Below are 18301 nucleotides of genomic sequence, written 5' to 3' on the forward strand. Positions count from 1 at the left end.
GGGGGCTGTGTGGAGAGGGGTGTGTGGGAGACGGGTGTGTGGGGAGGGGTGTGTGGGAGGGGTGTGTGGGGAGGAGTTGTGGGGAGGGGTGTGTTGGGAGGGGTGTGTGTGGGAGGGGTGTGTGGGAGAGGTATGTGGGGAGGGGGGTGTGTTGGGAGGGGGCTGTGTGGGGAGGGGTGTGTGGGGAGGGGTGTGGGGGAGGGGTGTGTGGGAGGGTTGTGTGGGGAGGGGGTGTGTGGGAGGGGGCTGTGTGGGGAGGGGTGTGTGTGGGGAGGGGTGTGTGGGGAGGGGGTGTGTGGGGAGGGGTGTGCGGGGAGGGGGTTGTGTGGGAGGGGTGTGTGGGAGAGGTATGTGGGGAGGGGTGTGTGGGGAGGGGTTTGTGGGGAGGGGTGTGGGGGAGGGGTGTGTGGGGAGGGGTATGGGGGAGGGGTATGGGGGAGGGGTGGGGGGAAGGGTGTGTGTGGGAGGGGTGGGGGGAAGGGTATGTGTGGGAGGGGTGTGTGGGAGGGGTGTGTGGGAGGGGGTGTGTGTGGGAGGGATGTGGGGAGGGGTGTGTGGGGAGGGGTGTGTGGGGAGGGGTGTGTGTGGGAGGGGTGTGTGGGGAGGGGGTGTGTGTGGGGAGGGGGGTGTGGGGAGGGGTGTATTGGGAGGGTTGTGTGGGGGGAGGGGTGTGTGGGGAGGGGGCTGTGTGGGGAGGGGTGTGTGGGAGGGGTGTGTGTGGGAGGGGTGTGTGGGGGGAGGGGAGTGTGGGGGGAGGGGTGTGTGGGGAGGGGTGTGGGGGGAGGGGTGTGTATGGGGAGGGGTCTGTGAGGAGGGGTCTGTGGGTAGGGGGGTGTGGGGAAGGGGCTGTGTGGGGAGGGGTGTGTGGGGAGGGTGTGTGGGGGGAGGGGTGTGTGGGGAGGGGTGTGTGGGGAGGGGTGTGTGTGGGGAGGGGTGTGTGGGGAGGGGTGTGTGGGGAGGGGTGTGTATGGGGAGGGGTCTGTGAGGAGGGGTTTGTGGGGAGGGGGGTGTGGGGAGGGGTGTGTGGGGGAGAGGTGTGTGGGGAGGGGTGTGAGGGGGGTGTGGGGAGGGGGGTGTGGGAGGGGTGTGGGGCTGGGTGTGGGGGGAGTGTCGGGGGCAGGGAAGCTGGTAAGAAGAACAAGGAAGATGAGAGTAAGTCTTGTGATGTTTCCTGCAAAATTTAATTTCTTATGAAACAGTATGTGTAAAATGAGTTCTATAAAGCTCGACAATTGTTTCTTCATTTTTGGGAAATGAGCTTTTCACGAAAATCGAGTTACTGTTTCAATAAAAATACTCCTGAGAGCTGACGGAAACTGGAAATTCAGTGACAAGGACGGTGTCTAGGGAGTCAGCACTTTCCAAAACTCCGTCCAGGTTGGGTACACAGAAGGTCTCCAGTCCCCACCCCAGAGGGGAGGCCCCTCCCTCCTCTGAACCCCAGTGAAGCTCACGGCTACATCTCTAGAAGGAAGGTCACCTTATCTTTATTTCCCCCATTTGCGGAACATGGGAGCACAGCAGGGGCAGGAACCCCGCCCCACAGCACCACGTGGCTTAACCTTAACGGAAGACTATAGGGGCTTACAGAGAAGAGCGAGACTGAGGGCGTGTGAGACTCAGGAATGGAGGGCAAAAAGGGCGCCTGAAGAAGTTTCATTCATGCATCAAACTGCTCACAGAAGCCTGGGCTAGGTTCTAAGGATACACAGACAGCGCTCACACCCTGCTTGTAAGGCTGGGCTTGGGAGCAGACTGGTAAGCCAACAGCTTCAGTGACCCTGGCTGGAGGGGTCCCGCAGAATCAGTACTGTGCTAACGGGAAGCAGAGGAAGGAGGGGTACTTTCTGCTCACAGAGTCCAGGAGAGCTTCCCTGGACTGGGAACTTCTGAGAATGAGGAAAGGGAAAGGACAGGCCAGAGAGGAAACCACAGGCCAGGGCCAGGAGGCTGTGCAAGCCCAGAGCCTTTCAGTAGTGCTGGCTGGCTGGCCTGGAGGCCAGGTGTGTAAGGAAGCGGCGGGAGGTGGAGCTGGAAAGGTAGGCCGGGAAGGGCCTTGAAGGTCTGCACGTAGTGAGGGCTCTGTCCTGCAGGCAACGGGGGGTTGCTGGCGCTTTCTCAGTGGAGAGGGCAGTGCGTGGTGAGAGCCTGCTCTAGGAAGATGGACTGGGCAGGTAGCTGGAGGCTGGATTGTGGGTGGAGAGAAGGGGGCACCAGCGAGGAGCCTGATGCCACGCTGCAGGCGAGGAGAGATGAACGTCATGTCAGGGCGGAAAGAGAGGTAGACATCAGATTGGCCAGTCTTGGCAACAGATGGTTCATGGTAGGAAAGGGAGAGGAGGGAGGAGTTAGAGAAGACTCTGCTTTCGAGTCCAGGGGGCTGGACTCGTGGATGGCAGTGCCATTCATGGAAGCTGGGGACATGCAGTAGTGGGCAGAGGAAGACGCTGAGTGCAGGTTTGGGCATAAAGAGCTCCGGGATGGGGAGACATCCAGCAGCGCGGACCAGGATGGGATCAGGCAAGGTCAGGCTTAGACGTCAGAGAGGCAGGCTGCGCCTGGTGATTCCCCGTGTTGGAGCCCGCCCCCCTCTTCTCCGTACCTTCTCCCCTTTCATTCCAGGAAGACCAGAGGCTCCATCAAGTCCAGGCTTTCCCTCAGGGCCCTGAGGAACATCAAGGATAATCAGCCCACAATATCTCTGAGAAGAATCAAATATGAACCCTCTTTGGAAAAGGAGGCCAGGGCTGGGAAGACCAAGTGGGTGAGGCCAGTGGGTCCAAAGCCTTGTGTCAGCCCATAGCAGAACACCTGTCCTGGCCCCAGTTCAGCCACGGCCGGCTCTGCATCTGTGGACGAGGGTCCTTCACTCTCTGGGTTGCATTTTCTCTTCTGTGGGGAGTCGGGGGCAGGGCTGGACGAGGTAGTTTCTGGGGGCCTCCCACCCCGGGCCCAGCACTGGTGCTCTACGATTCCGAGATTCTACGGGAGCCTGCATTTCCTACACTAAGATAAAGCAGCGGAACAATGTGCAGGGTGATGTTTTTCTTGGCTGCTGCTTTTTTTAAAAAATAAATTTTATTTATTTATTTTTGGCTGTGCTGGGTCTTCACTGCTGCTCGCGGGCTTTCCCTAGTTGCGACAAGCAGGGGCTACTCTTCGCTGCGGTGCACGGGCTTCTCCATTGCGGTGGCTTCTCTTGTTGTGGAGCACGGGCTCTAGGTGCACGGGCTCAGTAGTTGTGGCACACGGGCTTAGCTGCTCTGCCGCATGTGGGATCTTCCCGGACCAGGGCTCGAACCCGTGTCTCCTGCATTGGCAGGCGGATTCTTAACCGCTGAGCCACCAGGGAAGCCTGGCTGCTGCTTCTTATGAGTCTTAGTAATGTTTCAGCCGAGGAGGAATTTGTTTACAAACGCTAGCTAGTTCCTCGCTCCCTGTCGTAAGCCTTAGCGCTGGGGTCTGCAGTCTGTACCCCCTCCCTGGCTAAAGGAAGCCCCATAGGCACGGGGGTGGGGGCAATGGCTTCAGCAGCTTACCGGGGGACCAGGTTCACCAGCAGGTCCATCTTCTCCAGGGGATCCAGGGGGTCCCATGAAAACATCAGTTCCTGGTTTTCCTGGAATCCCAGGTAAGCCAGGTGGGCCTGGGGGACCTGGAGGACCCTAAAAATAGACACCTTGTTAAGAAACAGTGCAGGAGGGGACAAATATATATGTTCCATTCACTCCATTTCTGAAAACAACTCTACAAGTAGAGACTGGTATTCCTACTTAGAAGATGGGGAAACTGAGGCTTAGTGACATGATGTGACTTGCCCAAGAGCTCACACACACAGCTAATTAGGAGAAGAGCTGGGATGTGAATCCAGGTCTTTTTAAGCACATTATATCATGTTTTCTCCCCAGATGTATGTACATAATAAAAATATAATTTGTTGGAATTCTCAGAGTTGCTCTAATTTAGTTTTCTGATTACCTGAGAGGTTAGTCCAAAATTGCCTATTGTTAACCCTTATTAAAAACATCCCTGCAGTGTACTAGTCTCTTTAGCCTCGGGCTGGGTTGGCTGATGCCACCAGCTTGGAAGTCCCAGCTGGGTCCCGCTCCACTCATCCAGTGAGTCCTGAACCCTTCCAGCCCTGTCACGATGAGTGAGCAGAAGGGCAGCCCAGTGGAGCCTTCTAGGTGGGGATTCAGCACAAGGGCTCAGAGGAAGGGATGGAGATGAGGTTGGGGCCCTGGGGACAGAGGCGCGAGATGCAGCTGAGAAGAGAGGTGCTCCCGGGGGAAATCTAGAGGGACCAGTGGGGGCCCAGCCTTGGGCAAGAGGCTGGGAGAGCAAGAGGCGCCAAAGAGGCAGAATGAGTGGTCTGGAGACGCAGGGAGGGGGCCGCCTCAGGGTAGGAAGGATTTTGAGAAGGGTCTGGAAGCCAAAGTGTGAAATGCTATCTAGAGAAGAGGCCAGCAGGTCTCTGTAATGGGTAAGGGGGTGGGGGGCAGAGCCAGGTGGTAGAGGTGAAGGTCATGGGCATACCTGCTGTGAAAGAGCCTGCTGGAGAAGGCTGCCGGGGGAAGGAGGCAAGTGGCCAAGTGGGGCTCCTGACTATAAACTAGGGCTCAGACTCACTTAAAACTGATGGAAGACGGGAATGCCAAACATACAAATATAGAGGGGAAAGTATAGTGAGTCCCAGGAGCCCACCATCAGCCGCAAGAGTTATCAACGGTGGCAATCTGCTTTCATCTGCTATCGGCCCCTGTTGTCCCTCCCTCCTGGATCCTCGTGAAGGCTGCCCCCGACGCTAGGCTGTTTAACCCTTCACACTTACTCTTAACAGCTCCTCGCTGGGCACTGGGTCACCAGAGCCGACGTCCATGCCCCAGCCCAGGCTGGAGCCCTCAGCCTCCACTCCCACCTGTACAGAGAAAAAGATCCCACGGCTTAGTTTCACCTGCTCCTCTCCAAGGACAGCTGTGTCACTGAAAGTTTTCCCACATTCTGTGGCCCTATAACTGCTGCTGCCAACTTTCCTTCTGGCTTTTTCTCCCGGTCCCCTCTACAGCTGCCCTCCTCCCTCTCCCCCTCCCTGCTGTGCGGCCAACACACAGCCAGTCCTCAAACACAGGACACTCTTTCACAGCCTCTTCTGCTGCCTTTCAAATCCCTACTCATCCTTCAAGGCCCAGTTCCATGCTCACCTTCTCCATGGAGCCCTGCCCAACCCCATTTTCAGAGAGAATTCACCTCTCCTACTCTGTGTTCCCACCAGCCACTGCGAGGGTCTGGATCTGGCAGTAGGACCACCTGACTTGAAGCTCAGCTGTGCGTGTGTTGGTCCCACTACGCTAGGACTCCTCCAGGGTCGGCCCAATCCTGAGATACCTCTGGGTGCCCAGTGTCCAGCATGAGATCTGACACTGAGAAGGCACTCATTATGTACTTGTTGAATACCATCAAATTCCTCCAAAGAACAAAAGGAAACTTCCAAAACACCTTTCTGGTACTCAGTTCCTGAAGATGGGAACCAGGCAAGGCCTAATTCAATCATCAAATAAGGAAGAGCTGGGTTAGGGGTTAGAGCTGAGTCTAGGCAGGTTGTGGCAGTGTGGGCATGTAGGTGGGAGAACGGGGGTGATGACATAAAGGTGAGGAGACGGAGGCTGTTGCCAGCATCCAAGGGATGAGGAGGTGCTGCACAGCTAGACTCGGGGGCTTTGGGACTGACTGAATTGAGGGGGGGCACTCGAGGATGTTTCCTGGCTTCTCTCTTCATGATCAGGAAGATGGGGTACCATTCCCAGAGCAGGGGAACCCTGTGGGGAGAGCAGGCCTGGGAGCATGGTGACAAGTGCAGTTTGGGATGTGCTTAGTTTGAGGGACCTGGGGGTCTTTCAGGGCACAGGATATAAATGGGATGTAAACAGTTTCTGCTCCTGGACTCTCTGAGAGAGTCCTGCTACAGGAAAGAGAACTGAGCTCTGACTGGAGGGCACTTGGGGGCAGACAGGAAGGATCCGCCTGTGGCTGTTTTGTGCATCCCCATCCCCTGCACACCGTGCATGTGACAACCCCGGGTGGGAATCTCACCGTGGGTCCAGCAGGTCCAAGGGGGTCAGGAAGCCCTTCCCCAGCTTCACCCTAAAGAGAACAAGATGTCAGTGGAACCCCTTCCCACTCCCCTCCTCTCTCCAGAAACTGTGCTTATTTCAAGAGGAGGCTTATGCAGGAGTTCTATATACCTAATTTGTTGAGCGTGTACTATGTGCCAGGTAAAGTTTTCCATGTATTCATTCATTTAATCCTCACCACATCCCAGAGAGAAGGTTCTACAATCCCCATTTTATACATGAATAAACAGAGAGAGGGGTGTGGCAGAGCCAGACATGAATGCCCCTCTCACCCACTGCCTTCGGTGACTCTGAGATTCAAAATGATCCAAAAGATATTCCAGAGTGGGTACTCCCGTGACTGTCCCTACTGTGTTATTAAACTGTCTGCTCAGGCATTGGGGCACCCATTTCAATTCATCGCAAATTCCTGACACAGGCACTTAGGGTGATCTATCTTCATTACTTATGTGCCGCGATGAAATCCTGCATGTTCATCTCTCTCTTTCACCTTTCTCCCCACACCTCTCTCCCTCTCTCTCTCTTCTTGGAGCTTTTTAAAAATCTCATTGGATGGGAATTCCCTGGCGGTACAGTGGTTGGGACTCTGTGCTTCCGCTGCCGTGGCCCAGGTTCAATCCCTGGTCGGGGAACTAAGACCCCTGCAAACATGGAGAGGCCAAAAAAGAAAAATTAAAAAAAAAATTTTTTAAACATCTCATTGGAAAAGTCAGAAGCCCCCTTGACGGAAAAACCACCATGTATTAGGAACCTACCAACCCTCACAGTTCTACTACTTTAAGGCCACAACTGCCGACATTTAGGGAAGGTATTTCCTTCCAGGGTTTTTGCATGTGTCTATTTTTAAATAGTTAAGACCACCGTAGGACCACCTGACTTGAAGCTCAGTTGTGCGTGTGTTGGTCCCACTAGGCTAGGACTCCTCCAGGGTCAGCCCAGTCAGTATACTGAAGTTCATAACCAGCTTTTTTTCCACTTAGCATTATATGGTAAGTATTTTCCTCCATCATTAAATACTCCTAATAAGTATAATTTTAATAGCTGCATAATGTTCCATTATTTGAACATCCTTTAATTCAGTTAACTCCCCTATTGTTGGCTAGTTAAACTGTGTCTAGTTTTTTTCCATTATGGACAATACTGAGATTAACATCCATGTACACAAAGCCTTTTTACACAACAGACTATCTATCTCCTTTAGGATTGATTCCTAGAACAGAAGTGTCTGGGTCAACAATATGCAGTTTTATGGTGTTGATATGTGTTGATCAAGAACTTCTCAGCAGTAGTAAACCACTGACACTGTCACCAGCATAGCTGGTCTCACCAGGCCCTCACCAAGTGCCAGCTTCTGAAAGCACAAAATATAAAGGATCCAAGGACAACTGAACCAGGTTTCCCAATAAATCAATGGCAAAAAGAACAAAGTAGGTGGGAAGCAATCATAGACCAAAAGAGACTTAAGAGACACATCAACCAAACACAAAGTAGACCTTGTTTGGATGCAGAGTCAAACTAAGTGCAAAAAGGCATTTTTAAATAACTAGGGTATTAGATAATATGAAGGAACCTCTGTCAATTTTGTTAGATAGATAATGACATCCATTATTACCACTGATGGATGACACTGTGGCTAAGGGGAAAAAAAGGTCCCAGGATCAACCTATTAACAATGCACATTAACACATTTATGAGTTAAATGATACAGTGTTTGGGATTTGCTTTAAAATACCCCAGTCTTCCCCTTCCCTCCACTCCAAAAAGATGGCTGTAGGAGGTGGAACAGATAAAGCACGACTCACGTAATGTTGCTGAGTGATGTGTATGTGGGGGGGTTATTATACTATTCTAAGTCCTTTTGTGAATTTTTAGAGTTTCCATAATAAAAAGTTTTAGAAAAAGAAAAAGGAAAACTGGCTCTACGTGAAGGTGCATCGCCAGCCAGTGCTGCTGCACCTGATGTGGCATCACCGTGGCGAGATGCAGTCTTGGTGTTTTGTGTGTCCCTTGGGGTGAGAAGCAGAGGAGCAGGGGGGCTGTTTAGCAAGCCCAGGGCCACAGGCATCACAGCCAGCCTGGTGGCTTCCATGTTTGTTGCCCAGGAGAGTCTCCTGGGAGCATGAGCCCCAGCACCAGGGGCTCCTCAACTGGTCTGGCAGTGAACTCGGACACCTGCAGTGGCCTAAGCTTCCCAGGTGTCTCTAAGATGAAGAAAAGGTTAAAAACCAGAGCTCTCGCTCGCTTCCTCTTTTTATAGACAGCAACACCAAGACTCACCACAAGTCAGAACCTCAGCCTCCCGGCTCCCATTCTGGGACCTCTCCACCATACCACACTCTCGGGGATGCTCTAGGGCATGAGCTCTGCAGGCCAGCACGCCTGCGTTCAAATCCCAGCCCTGCTCTTAAGGGTGTGCCACAGCAGGCAGGTTCCTTTACCTAAGTCTCACTCCCCTCACCTGGAAAATGGAGACGATTCTCCTTGTACCAGAGAGCGGTGGTGTGCATAGAATCAGATCAAGTTGGAACCCAGAGTGCTTAATAAATGTCAGTGCAAAAGGCTTATTTCCAGCCCCTTGACTGTGAGTTCCTTGGGGACAGGGACGAGGTCATATTCATCTCAATCTCCAAGTGTATGGACTGAGGGCCCTGAGTTGCTATGCACTGAGTCAGGGAGAACATCAATGAGTGAATGAATAAAAAATAAAGAGACCAAGCAGTGTTTAATGACCGCCGGGCGCTGCAGCCGTGGGCATTCAGGATTCACAGCCAGCTCTCGGGTGTCCTGTCCCACAGCCCTCCCATCCCAGGTCAGCCCTGGAGCACTGTGGCCAAGGGACCACATGTCTGTAACTTGAGTCAAGGCTCTGAAAGCATGTGTGACCAAGTGTTGCTCGGGGAACTGGCAGGCCCAAGCTGGTCACCAATCGAATTCTTTCCTTTAAAAATATTGACACTTAGGGCTTCCCTGGTAGTGCAGTGGTTGGGAGTCCGCCTGCCAATGCAGGGGACACGGGTTCGTGCCCCGGTCCGGGAAGATCCCACATGCCGCAGAGCAGCTGGGCCCGTGAGCCATGGCCGCTGAGCCTGCACGTCCGGAGCCTGTGCTCCGCAACGGGAGAGACCACAACAGTGAGAGGCCCGCGTATCGCAAAAAAAAAAAAAAAAAAATATATATATATATATATATATATATATATATATATAGACACTTAAATGGCAATTTAATTCCCCAGTTCACACAAGCCCATGCTGAGGACCAGCTCTGGGTTTCCCACTTCTAAAAGACAAAGTCACAGCCCTTAAGTGGTGACAACCTCACACCTGTGCATAGAACTTTCCGAACATTCCCTGACCTGCATTCTGACTTGACCTCACAGCCACCCTCTTCTACAGATGAGGAAACTGAAGCCCAAAGAAAGGGATTTGCGTGAGGTCGTACAGTTGCAACCCAAAAACTCGTGTTGGAAGGGACCTGAAGGTGACCCTCTGCCCCCTCCCCCCCCCACACAAACACACCTCTGATGCTTCTATTTCCTCTACAGTCCCTGCCACGTCTTACAAGCTTCCCCACCTCCAGGATGGAATCTAATGACACTTGAGATAGGCCTTCGTATCTTCAGGCAGCTCTGCCTGTTAGAAAGCTCTCATTCCAATTAAAGAAGTGGGCAATTTGGGACACAAAGCCAGGTGCCCTAGGTTTTTACCTCTTGCTTCTTCTTCTCCACAAACTGCAGCTTCCTTGTGCGTTCCTAGGTTGGAGGACCCTCAAAAGCCCAAATTCCGCATTTTGCGAACCAAAATGAAAACCTCCCTCTAGGAAAGCCAGGAGCAGGCCCTTCCCATGCCTCTGGTCTTTCGTTTTCTCCTCTGTAAGACCAGCCAAGTCAAATCTTCATGCCTCTACGCAAAGTGAAATCTTCACTTACCGGAGGGACTCCTCTTTCAGGAGCTACTGTGGGTATGGGAAGCGGGGGCCCCTCAGGGAGAGCGCCACCCAACTCTTCTGCCCCAGCCGTGGGAAGGGACTGCTCTGTTGTGGCTGCTGCTAAGTCTTCATCACCAGGACCCTGAGAAGCCAAACCAACACGATGAATCAAGTCACCTCACCCATGATGCAATGTGCACACTGCTGCTGGGGAGTTTCGTTGACTTTCCTTTCAGTGGCACTAGCCCAATTTCAAAGCACTTCCCTACCTACAACTGTCATTACACCCAACACACTCACAGAAGCACAGACTCATAATCCCCTTCTGAAACATGCATCTCCTCTAAACCCCCTCCCCAGTCATGGTGCTTACTGCCTCTCACCCCAGCAATGCTGTCTAACTTTGGACCACATTCCGAGAAAGTTCTCCTTGGACAAAGATGGGGGTAGAGGGTCAGGACAAAGCCTGCTCCCCTGACCCCCTCTGCTCTGCTCCTTCAGTTACATCCTGCCTCCCTCCGGTTGGTGCCGACCCAGATAAATGCTCTGTGCACTTGGCTCTGGGAAGGCCGGCAACTGCTCCTGTCTCGTGACCCTGACCTCTCTCCCCACTGTGAGCCAGAGAGGATGCTAGGAGACACTTACGGAAGTGACTACTTGCTTGGGGGCCGCTGTGGGTGTGAGGGGAACCAGGCCATCAGTGGGGAACCCGCTGGCCTCCTCTTCCTCAAAAGTGCTGAGGGGCACTTTTGCTGTAGCTATTGTTAAGCTTTCTTCACTGATTGGACCCTGAAATGAAATTGGCATAAGGGATCGTGACACTTCATCCATACCCCTGGTTGGTGGGTGTGTGATTATGGGGAGGAACCTGCTGAGGCCATCACACACCTCTCAGGTCGTCCCCTCCCTGCCCCGGAGTACCCTCCAGCACACCTGTGCCGCGTGCTTTGGCCCAAACCTGCGCATCCTCAGGAACTGGCACTCCCTACCTCCGCAGGAAGCCCTTCTGTCTCCAGACAGCTCTGCTAGTTAAGTTCTAGTTTCTGTTGAGTAAAGACTTGGTAGAACTGGGACCTGAACCCTAGTTTTCTCACCCTGTGAAAAGGGATTTGCCTTTAAAGAAGAAGGAAAGGTAAGGAGGGAGGGAAGAGAGATGAAGGAGAAGAGAAGAGGAAGAAGAAGCAGGAGAAGGTGGTGGCGACGATTTGTTAATTACAATAATCCATGTAACTGCCAAGTGGCCTTGGGAGCCCCGTCACCTGGCCAGGGCACACCTTCCCCACTGTAAGGTTTCCTTGTCTGGACATTCGACCAGAGGTGAAGGGCTGCGAGTGAACGTGTGGAATGATCTCAAAGGCCAGTGTTGACATGTGATGGCCTGACAAGCCCCTCGTTTCACTCACTCAGCAAACATCTACTGAGTCCCCAGCATCAGCCGGGATGAAGACAGATCAGTGAGCAAGACGTATGTGATCCCTGGCCTCACAGAGCCTCCAGCCTGGAAGGGAGCCAGTTGTGATGAGGCCTTCCGAGGAGACGTTTGGGGTACTGTGAATGTGTCTAACGGGGAGACTTCACAGCCTGGGAGGCACCTCCCTGATGAAGTGGTATTTGAGCTGAACTCTAAAGGATAAGCAGGAATTAAAGGAGGGAAGAAGGAGAAGGAAAAGGTTCCAGGCAGAGAGGGGAGGGTGTGGGAAGATTCTAAGGCAAGAAGGAAATAGGTATGCTCAAGAAACTGAAAGGCCAGTGAGGCTGGAGCGCCAAGAGCAGGGACAGTGGCCCAAGATGTGGACCTAGAGGCTGGCGAGGCCAGACCCTGCAAGCCTTGGAGGCCAGGTGCGGGAGCGGGGTCTGCAGTGAGGACAATGGTCCACAGAGGGCTGCCCCCACCAGGAGGAGCCGGGGGCAGAGAGGATGGAGGAGGCCAGGAAGGGCCTTAACCATTGCCCGGGCTGGGGATGCGGTGTCTCGGTACAGGGGGCTGGTGTTGGAGAAGGGTAGAAGGAGGCAGATCTGTGATGTGCTGGGGTAGAAAAATCAACAAGACTTGACATGTGACAGAACGTGGAAGTAAGGAAGAGGGAAGAGAATTCTGGATTAGGCAGCTGGGGGATGATGGTTCCATCATCTGAGATGGGAACACAAAAGGAGTGGAGACAGGAGTCTAGGTTTGAATCTGTTGAGTCTGAGTGTTCTAGGATACTTGCATCCTGTCTTCAGGAGTTGGGAGCAGTGTCTCCGTGAGGCCTGAGGAGAGGGCTGAGAAGGCCTGGCCATGCCCTTGGACCCCGCCAGGGCCTGCCTGCACTTGGACCCTCCACTGAGCTCTGAGAACCTGTGCTTGCACCCAGAAACGGGCATGGCGGTGCCCGCCATCACCTCCTCCACTCACACCCAGCACTCCTCCACCCCGGCTCCCGAGCCCTGCATCAGCCTGCTCTGTCCCCACGCCTCCAGGGCCCACAGTACACTCACCAGGCACCGGCAGACTCCACCTCTGAGGGAGTATTTGGTCAGAGAGGTGTCCCCTCCCCATTCAGGTTCTTCTGGATTTGCTGAACAGAATGGAGACCGGCCCCCAGAGAAGGCCAGGATCCGCTCCCAGCTGTGACCTCAACTTTCCAGCACGTTATACTCCTTACCAAAGTGAGCCCTTCCCCAGGGTCCTGAGTGGGCATGGAGAGGGTCAGTCCCCCGGTGGGCACACTGCTGGCCTCTGCTTCCCCGGCACTGCTGACGGGCACCTCGGCCTCCCCTGCTGCTGTCGCTGCTGAACCTTCTTCGTTATCTGGACCCTGAATAGGAAGACGTCACAAAGGGGCCCCATCACTGATCCGCTGCGCTGTGGCCAGGGGAAGCTAAAACTGCCCTCCCCGAGGTTACTGATCATTGTGGTGACAGGTCCAATAGATGCTTCCCAGGCCTTTACTCACTGGGACTCTTGGCAGGAGGTGACATCGTTGGCCACTCCCAGAGCAAGAAAACACCACCCCTGACCCAGACCTAGACACAGCCTCCAAACCCACCACCCTCCCCCCGAGGCTTGCTTCCCCCAATCTTTCTAAGATCCTACTGTGACTACATCACTTCCTGCTTTAATACCCTTCATTCCACATATTGCATTGATATACGATATTTGCTTTTCTTTTTCTGACTTAATTCACTCTGACTTCTATATATACAGCAGAAACTAACACAACATTGTAAAGCAACTATACTCCAATAAAAAAATTTTTAAATAAGTAAAAATGAGAGCAAAAAATATTTTTTAATAAATAAGTAAAAATGAGAGCAAAAATAAATAAAAGTTATATATTATTTAAAGGAAAATGAGCTAAGATCAAATAATTGAGTTTAAGGTCACTCATGCTTTACTGAAAGCTGAAATTAAAGAGCATGTATAAAATCTGGGAAAAAAAAAAAAAACACCCTTCAGTGACTTCTCATTTCTGCTGGACACTCAGGCTCCGTCTCACAGCGTCCACGGTCTCAGAGGCTTCTCTAGCCACATTTCCCCTCCCCATTGCTCACACCGGGCCCCACAGCCATGCTGCGCTTGTTTAGGTCTGTGTGTGCTCCTGTTGATGCCTCCAGGCCTTTGCTCCTTCTGGCTCACCTCCCGAACACACGTCTCACCCCATCACTTCTAAGCATCCCCCTGGTCTCGCCTTCAGCCTCCTTTCCCCAGGAAGGCTTCCTGGTCCCCCGAGTCTGGGCTCTGGGCCCCTTTTGATGCTCCCCTGTGCCTCTATTGTCCCTCTTCCCTCTCTGTTCCCAGGAGCTGGGTCTATCCTATTCACCTGGAGCCCAGCACAGCACTCCACAAACACCTGCTGAATGAGTCAACAGAGGCCTCAGCCTCCAAATCAGTGTCTACTGGGACTCGGCCCCACAAGGATGTCACTCTGTCCTTTGCAAAGAGGTGAGGAAGGCCAGTGACTGCTCCCACCTGAGCCGCAACCAAACTCCAGAAGCAAGTGAAGCGGAGCATATGCTCTGAGCTAATTACCAGAGTGACCCCTTCCCCAGGGTGCTCGGTGGACATGGAGAGGGTCAGTCCCTCGGTGGGCACACTGCCGGCCTCTGCTTCCCTGGCAGTGCTGATGGACACCTCGGCCTCCCCAGCTGCTGCTGTTGCTGCCAAACCTTCTTCCATATGTGGACCCTGGGAACAAAGGCATCACTAGGGACCACGTCACTTGCCCATGCCCCCGATCAAGGTGGCTGTGGCTGGAGAAGACTGACTGCCTGTGTCCTCCGGCCGCTTGCATTTCTGTAGCTTCTTTCCTCAAGGCACTTTGTTATCTGTGATGTTACCCCAGCTCCACAACAGTCCCAGAATCCCTGTGGCAGGAGAGACTGCAAGGCACATGTGTCTCCCATGTGATTCCAAGCATCTGTTTGCCACACCAGTGACTGGGAGATCAGTGCCTCCTGAGACACATATAGCTACGCCTCCTGCTATAGCGCTAGACACTTCAATCTAGACCTGTCTTCCTCTCTGTGACCTCCCCTACGTGCGCATCCAGGAGCCATAAGAACAGGGCAAGTGTCTTCGTCCATGATGGTGCTTCAGAGGTACGCAGGCAGCAACCCCGCCCTCCTCAGCCTTCTCCAGACTGGACACCCCCCCCTCTTTCCCTGTGACTCAGTTTCTGCAGGAAATTCACAGGCAGATTCTCTGAAGGTTACACAGCAGATGCAGGAAATGGCAACAGAGAGCAGCTTTGGCTGTTGGTGTCACCAAACCGACTGTTTTATCTGTTTCACAAAGATTTGTTTTTAAAAAAAATTTGGGTGGGGTTTTGCTTCGTTTTGCTGCAAAAAGTAGTTCTTTGGGTTTTTTTTTTTGTTTTTCAGCCACACCTCATGGCTTGCGGGATCGACCAGGGATTGAACCCTGGCCCCGGCAGTGAAAGCCTGGAATCCCAACCACTAGGCCACCAGGGAACCCCCCAAAAATGTAGTTCTTTTGGATACTAAAAACACTAGGCTGATCAGAGTTAGACATATTTCTTTGCTGAAGGACTTCTCAGAGCCTTCTCTGTGAGAAGAATACAGAGTGGATCATTCCCCAAACTTACTGGTCTACAGAACCATTTTTCCATATAACATCAAATCCTTACAGAATTACTGTCCCCCCAAAACAGAGAAAAGATGATATCATAGGATTTTAAAATGAGATTTTTTATCTGACTCAATGTCAGCTAAAGCCCCAAAGTACAATTCCATAAGCCTCAGGTAAACTCCGTGTTCTAAAAAAAGGATCCAGACGACTTACATGGGACAGGCAAAGAGAATGAAATGGAATCAGTTCTATCAGCATTCGCCCACCACCTGCCTTCGGCTAGGTAAGAAAAGGTAAAGAATTCATTTAGGGGTTGAGTGCTTAGAGACTTTTGTAAGAATTCCTTTGGAGACAATTTTCTGTGTGCTGTGGCTCCCCACTGGCCCCCACCACAAACCATTTGGTGAGCTGGGTATGTAGTGTTTGGACTTTGGGAGGCAAAGGGACTGGGGTTTGATTCCCTCTAGGGAACTACCAAAGGCAAAAGCAGGGAGCCATCCAGACCGAGTCAAGAGAGAGAGACACAGATATCTGCTCTGCAGTTGTTTTCCTAGTGAATGACTGATATGACCCTTCCAAAGGGAGCCAGCTAAAGCCATCTGGAGACGGACTCCCACCCAAAGGGCCCCCTAGAGGATCAGGGTGACCAGCACAGGGTGGAAGCCCAGGCGGAAGTTAAAAGGCCAAAAATGGACTTGGGTCCTAGATTCCCTGCAGGAGGACCTGTAAGGAATCACAAAAGCCCCCGTGAGAGAATGTTCCAGAAGCCAGATATCTTCCCCACAAAAGGCCCAGATCACTGTCTGACCAGCCACATAAAACTACGTCGTGGGGCTTCCCTGGTGGCGCAGTGGTTGAGAGTCCGCCTGCCAATGCAAGGGACACGGGTTCGTGCCCCAGTCCGGGAAGATCCCACATGCCGCGGAGTGGCTGGGCCCGTGAGCCATGGCCGCTGAGCCTGAGCGTCCGGAGCCTGTGCTCTGCAACGGGAGAGGCCACAACAGTGAGAGGCCCACGTACCGCAAAAAAAAAAAACAAAAAAACTGTGTCGTTTTCTCCAGGTGGGCCAGACTTTCAGGTCGGGGGGGAGTGATGAGAGGGAGGAGAAAGAAGTAAGAAAACAGAGAGGAAATATCCCTAACCATGCTTCCTTCCCTGCCTGGCTCCTGGTTATATTTGTATTTTTATTGAATTTTTGATATTATGCTGCAGGGATTTTGGAAATACCTGTGAAAATAGGTTGTTACCAGATAGTAACTGGAAGAGGAGAGAAGTGTCTTCAGTTTTCACCCCAGGATAGGGGAAAGAATGAGCTGACACAAGGTTTTTAGCAGAGGCCACAGGTGAGAAACATAATTTGCTTTAATTTGGCACCCTCCCTGTGTCCAGCATTGAAACAACTGGCTTTGCAAATGTAAAAGCCAATTACCAAGCAATAGAGCAAACACACCTGCAATTAATCTCATTCTCTCTTGAAGGGGCTCAAAGGGCAGAAGAGGCTGTGCATCTTCACAACAAGAGGGATTGAGAACCCAGCATGCATCTCCCGGCAGGTTTGAGGACCTGCCTCTCCTCCCCTGTCCTGGTGCATCCCTGGGGAGACTCTGGGGCCCTGGGACTCCCACCTTCTCTGTACCAGCAGGAGGGAGGCAGTCTCCCTGATATTCAATTAAAACCCTTGTGACTCTCTATGGTGCCCAAGACAAGTCACCATCAAGTCTGAAATAAGCAAGCAAATGTACTACTGACTCAGACGAAATTTACCATTCACTTACCTCTTCAGTGACATGAAGGGAGGCCCCATCCCCCGAGCCAGTGTCAGTAATGGGGGAACCATCCACAGTATCAACTGTCTCCAGTGTGTCATTCAGGATCTCACCAGACCCTACAGGAAGCAGGCATTTTGCACTTAATAACTGCATTTTGCAAATGAAAAAGAATGTGGTCTCTCTTCACCTATGACTTGAAAAGATGTCCATAATACAGGATTAAGAGGGAAAAAATGTTGCAGAAAATCGGACAACGAAAGGCAGTATTACGTGGTGGTTTCGATCACAGGCTCTGGCACCAACTATAGGGTGAGAACACTGCTTTGCCGCTTACTAGGAATGTGACCTGTGGCAAGGCATTTACCCTGTGGCTCAGGTTCCTTGCCTATAAAGAGGGGATCATAATTCCTATCTCCTAGGGTCATTTTGAGGATTATGTGTTACAAGGATTAATTAAACTAATGCAAGAAAGGCACTGAGGACAGTGCCTGACATATAGTTAGCAAGGGATAAATGTTCATTGTCAGTGTGGTTCTACATTTGTAAAAGGAAGAAAAACTATATATGAGAATACACGTTTTATCATCATTATATATATTATCATTATATAATTAATATATTAATTATTATATATAACATATAAAATATATAGATAATTATGTATATATGTGTATGCAGATAAACCACACATACTAGGCTAAACCACAGCACTTAACAGTATTGGTTTCTTCCAGAGGACATCAGAGGAAACTATTTTTTTTATTCATACAACTCGGCATTGATTGAACTGTTACCACAAGCACATATTTCTTTGGCAATTTAAAAAAACAAATGGAGTCCTAAAGCAAAGAAAAAGACATTATACTAACATGAATGCCTGCCTGTTACAGGCTGGGCTGCAGGCTAAGCACATCCCACGCACTGCCTCCTGGAAGTCTCCGGCTGGCCCATCTGTCCTACCCACAAGCACCTCCATACCACCTCGCAGCAGGTGGGCAGAACCAAGGCAGGAATCCTACGTTTTCAGTATCCCCACTGTCACCCCACGGTGTGTGTCCTGCTCTGATCTGCACACTAGCACCTTGTGATTATTAACCCCGTTTTGCAGAGAAGGAACAAGGTCCCACATAAGAGGCTGCGAGGGGCCTGAAGCCAGCCCTTTCCACACACACTGTGCTCATGCACGTCCCACGGTAAGGACACTGTCGAGGGGGAGGTGATGAACTATTCAAGGGACCTTGTGCCCACATGCACTTAAAAGACTGAATGCCCAGCAGTGGTCAGTCTCTCACTGCTCTCTCGTCCTCCCTGATCTGACCACCAGGGGGTGCTGTGCTAGCAGGCAGAGGGACCCCAGGCCTCTGAGTCCCCACCCCTTGGAGGACCGAGTTTTGGGGGGGGGA

The 18301-nt window shown here is 52.1% G+C and overlaps 1 protein-coding gene across 1 annotated transcript in view; it reads right to left on the reverse strand.

Moving 5' to 3' along the window:
* COL15A1 (collagen type XV alpha 1 chain) overlaps positions 1 to 18301 on the reverse strand; it is a 102682-nt gene that overhangs the window by 40141 nt on the left and 44240 nt on the right. The window contains exons 7-15 of the mRNA XM_060013363.1: positions 16901 to 17014; positions 14071 to 14207; positions 12704 to 12856; positions 10704 to 10847; positions 10060 to 10200; positions 6091 to 6141; positions 4832 to 4918; positions 3540 to 3665; positions 2603 to 2665 (exon numbers count right to left, since the gene is read on the reverse strand). Coding sequence (XP_059869346.1) covers positions 2603 to 2665; positions 3540 to 3665; positions 4832 to 4918; positions 6091 to 6141; positions 10060 to 10200; positions 10704 to 10847; positions 12704 to 12856; positions 14071 to 14207; positions 16901 to 17014 — 1016 coding nt within the window. The remainder of the gene's footprint in view (positions 1 to 2602; positions 2666 to 3539; positions 3666 to 4831; positions 4919 to 6090; positions 6142 to 10059; positions 10201 to 10703; positions 10848 to 12703; positions 12857 to 14070; positions 14208 to 16900; positions 17015 to 18301) is intronic.

The sequence above is a fragment of the Delphinus delphis genome, chromosome 6 (assembly GCF_949987515.2).
Source record: "Delphinus delphis chromosome 6, mDelDel1.2, whole genome shotgun sequence".
NCBI lineage: Eukaryota > Metazoa > Chordata > Mammalia > Artiodactyla > Delphinidae > Delphinus > Delphinus delphis.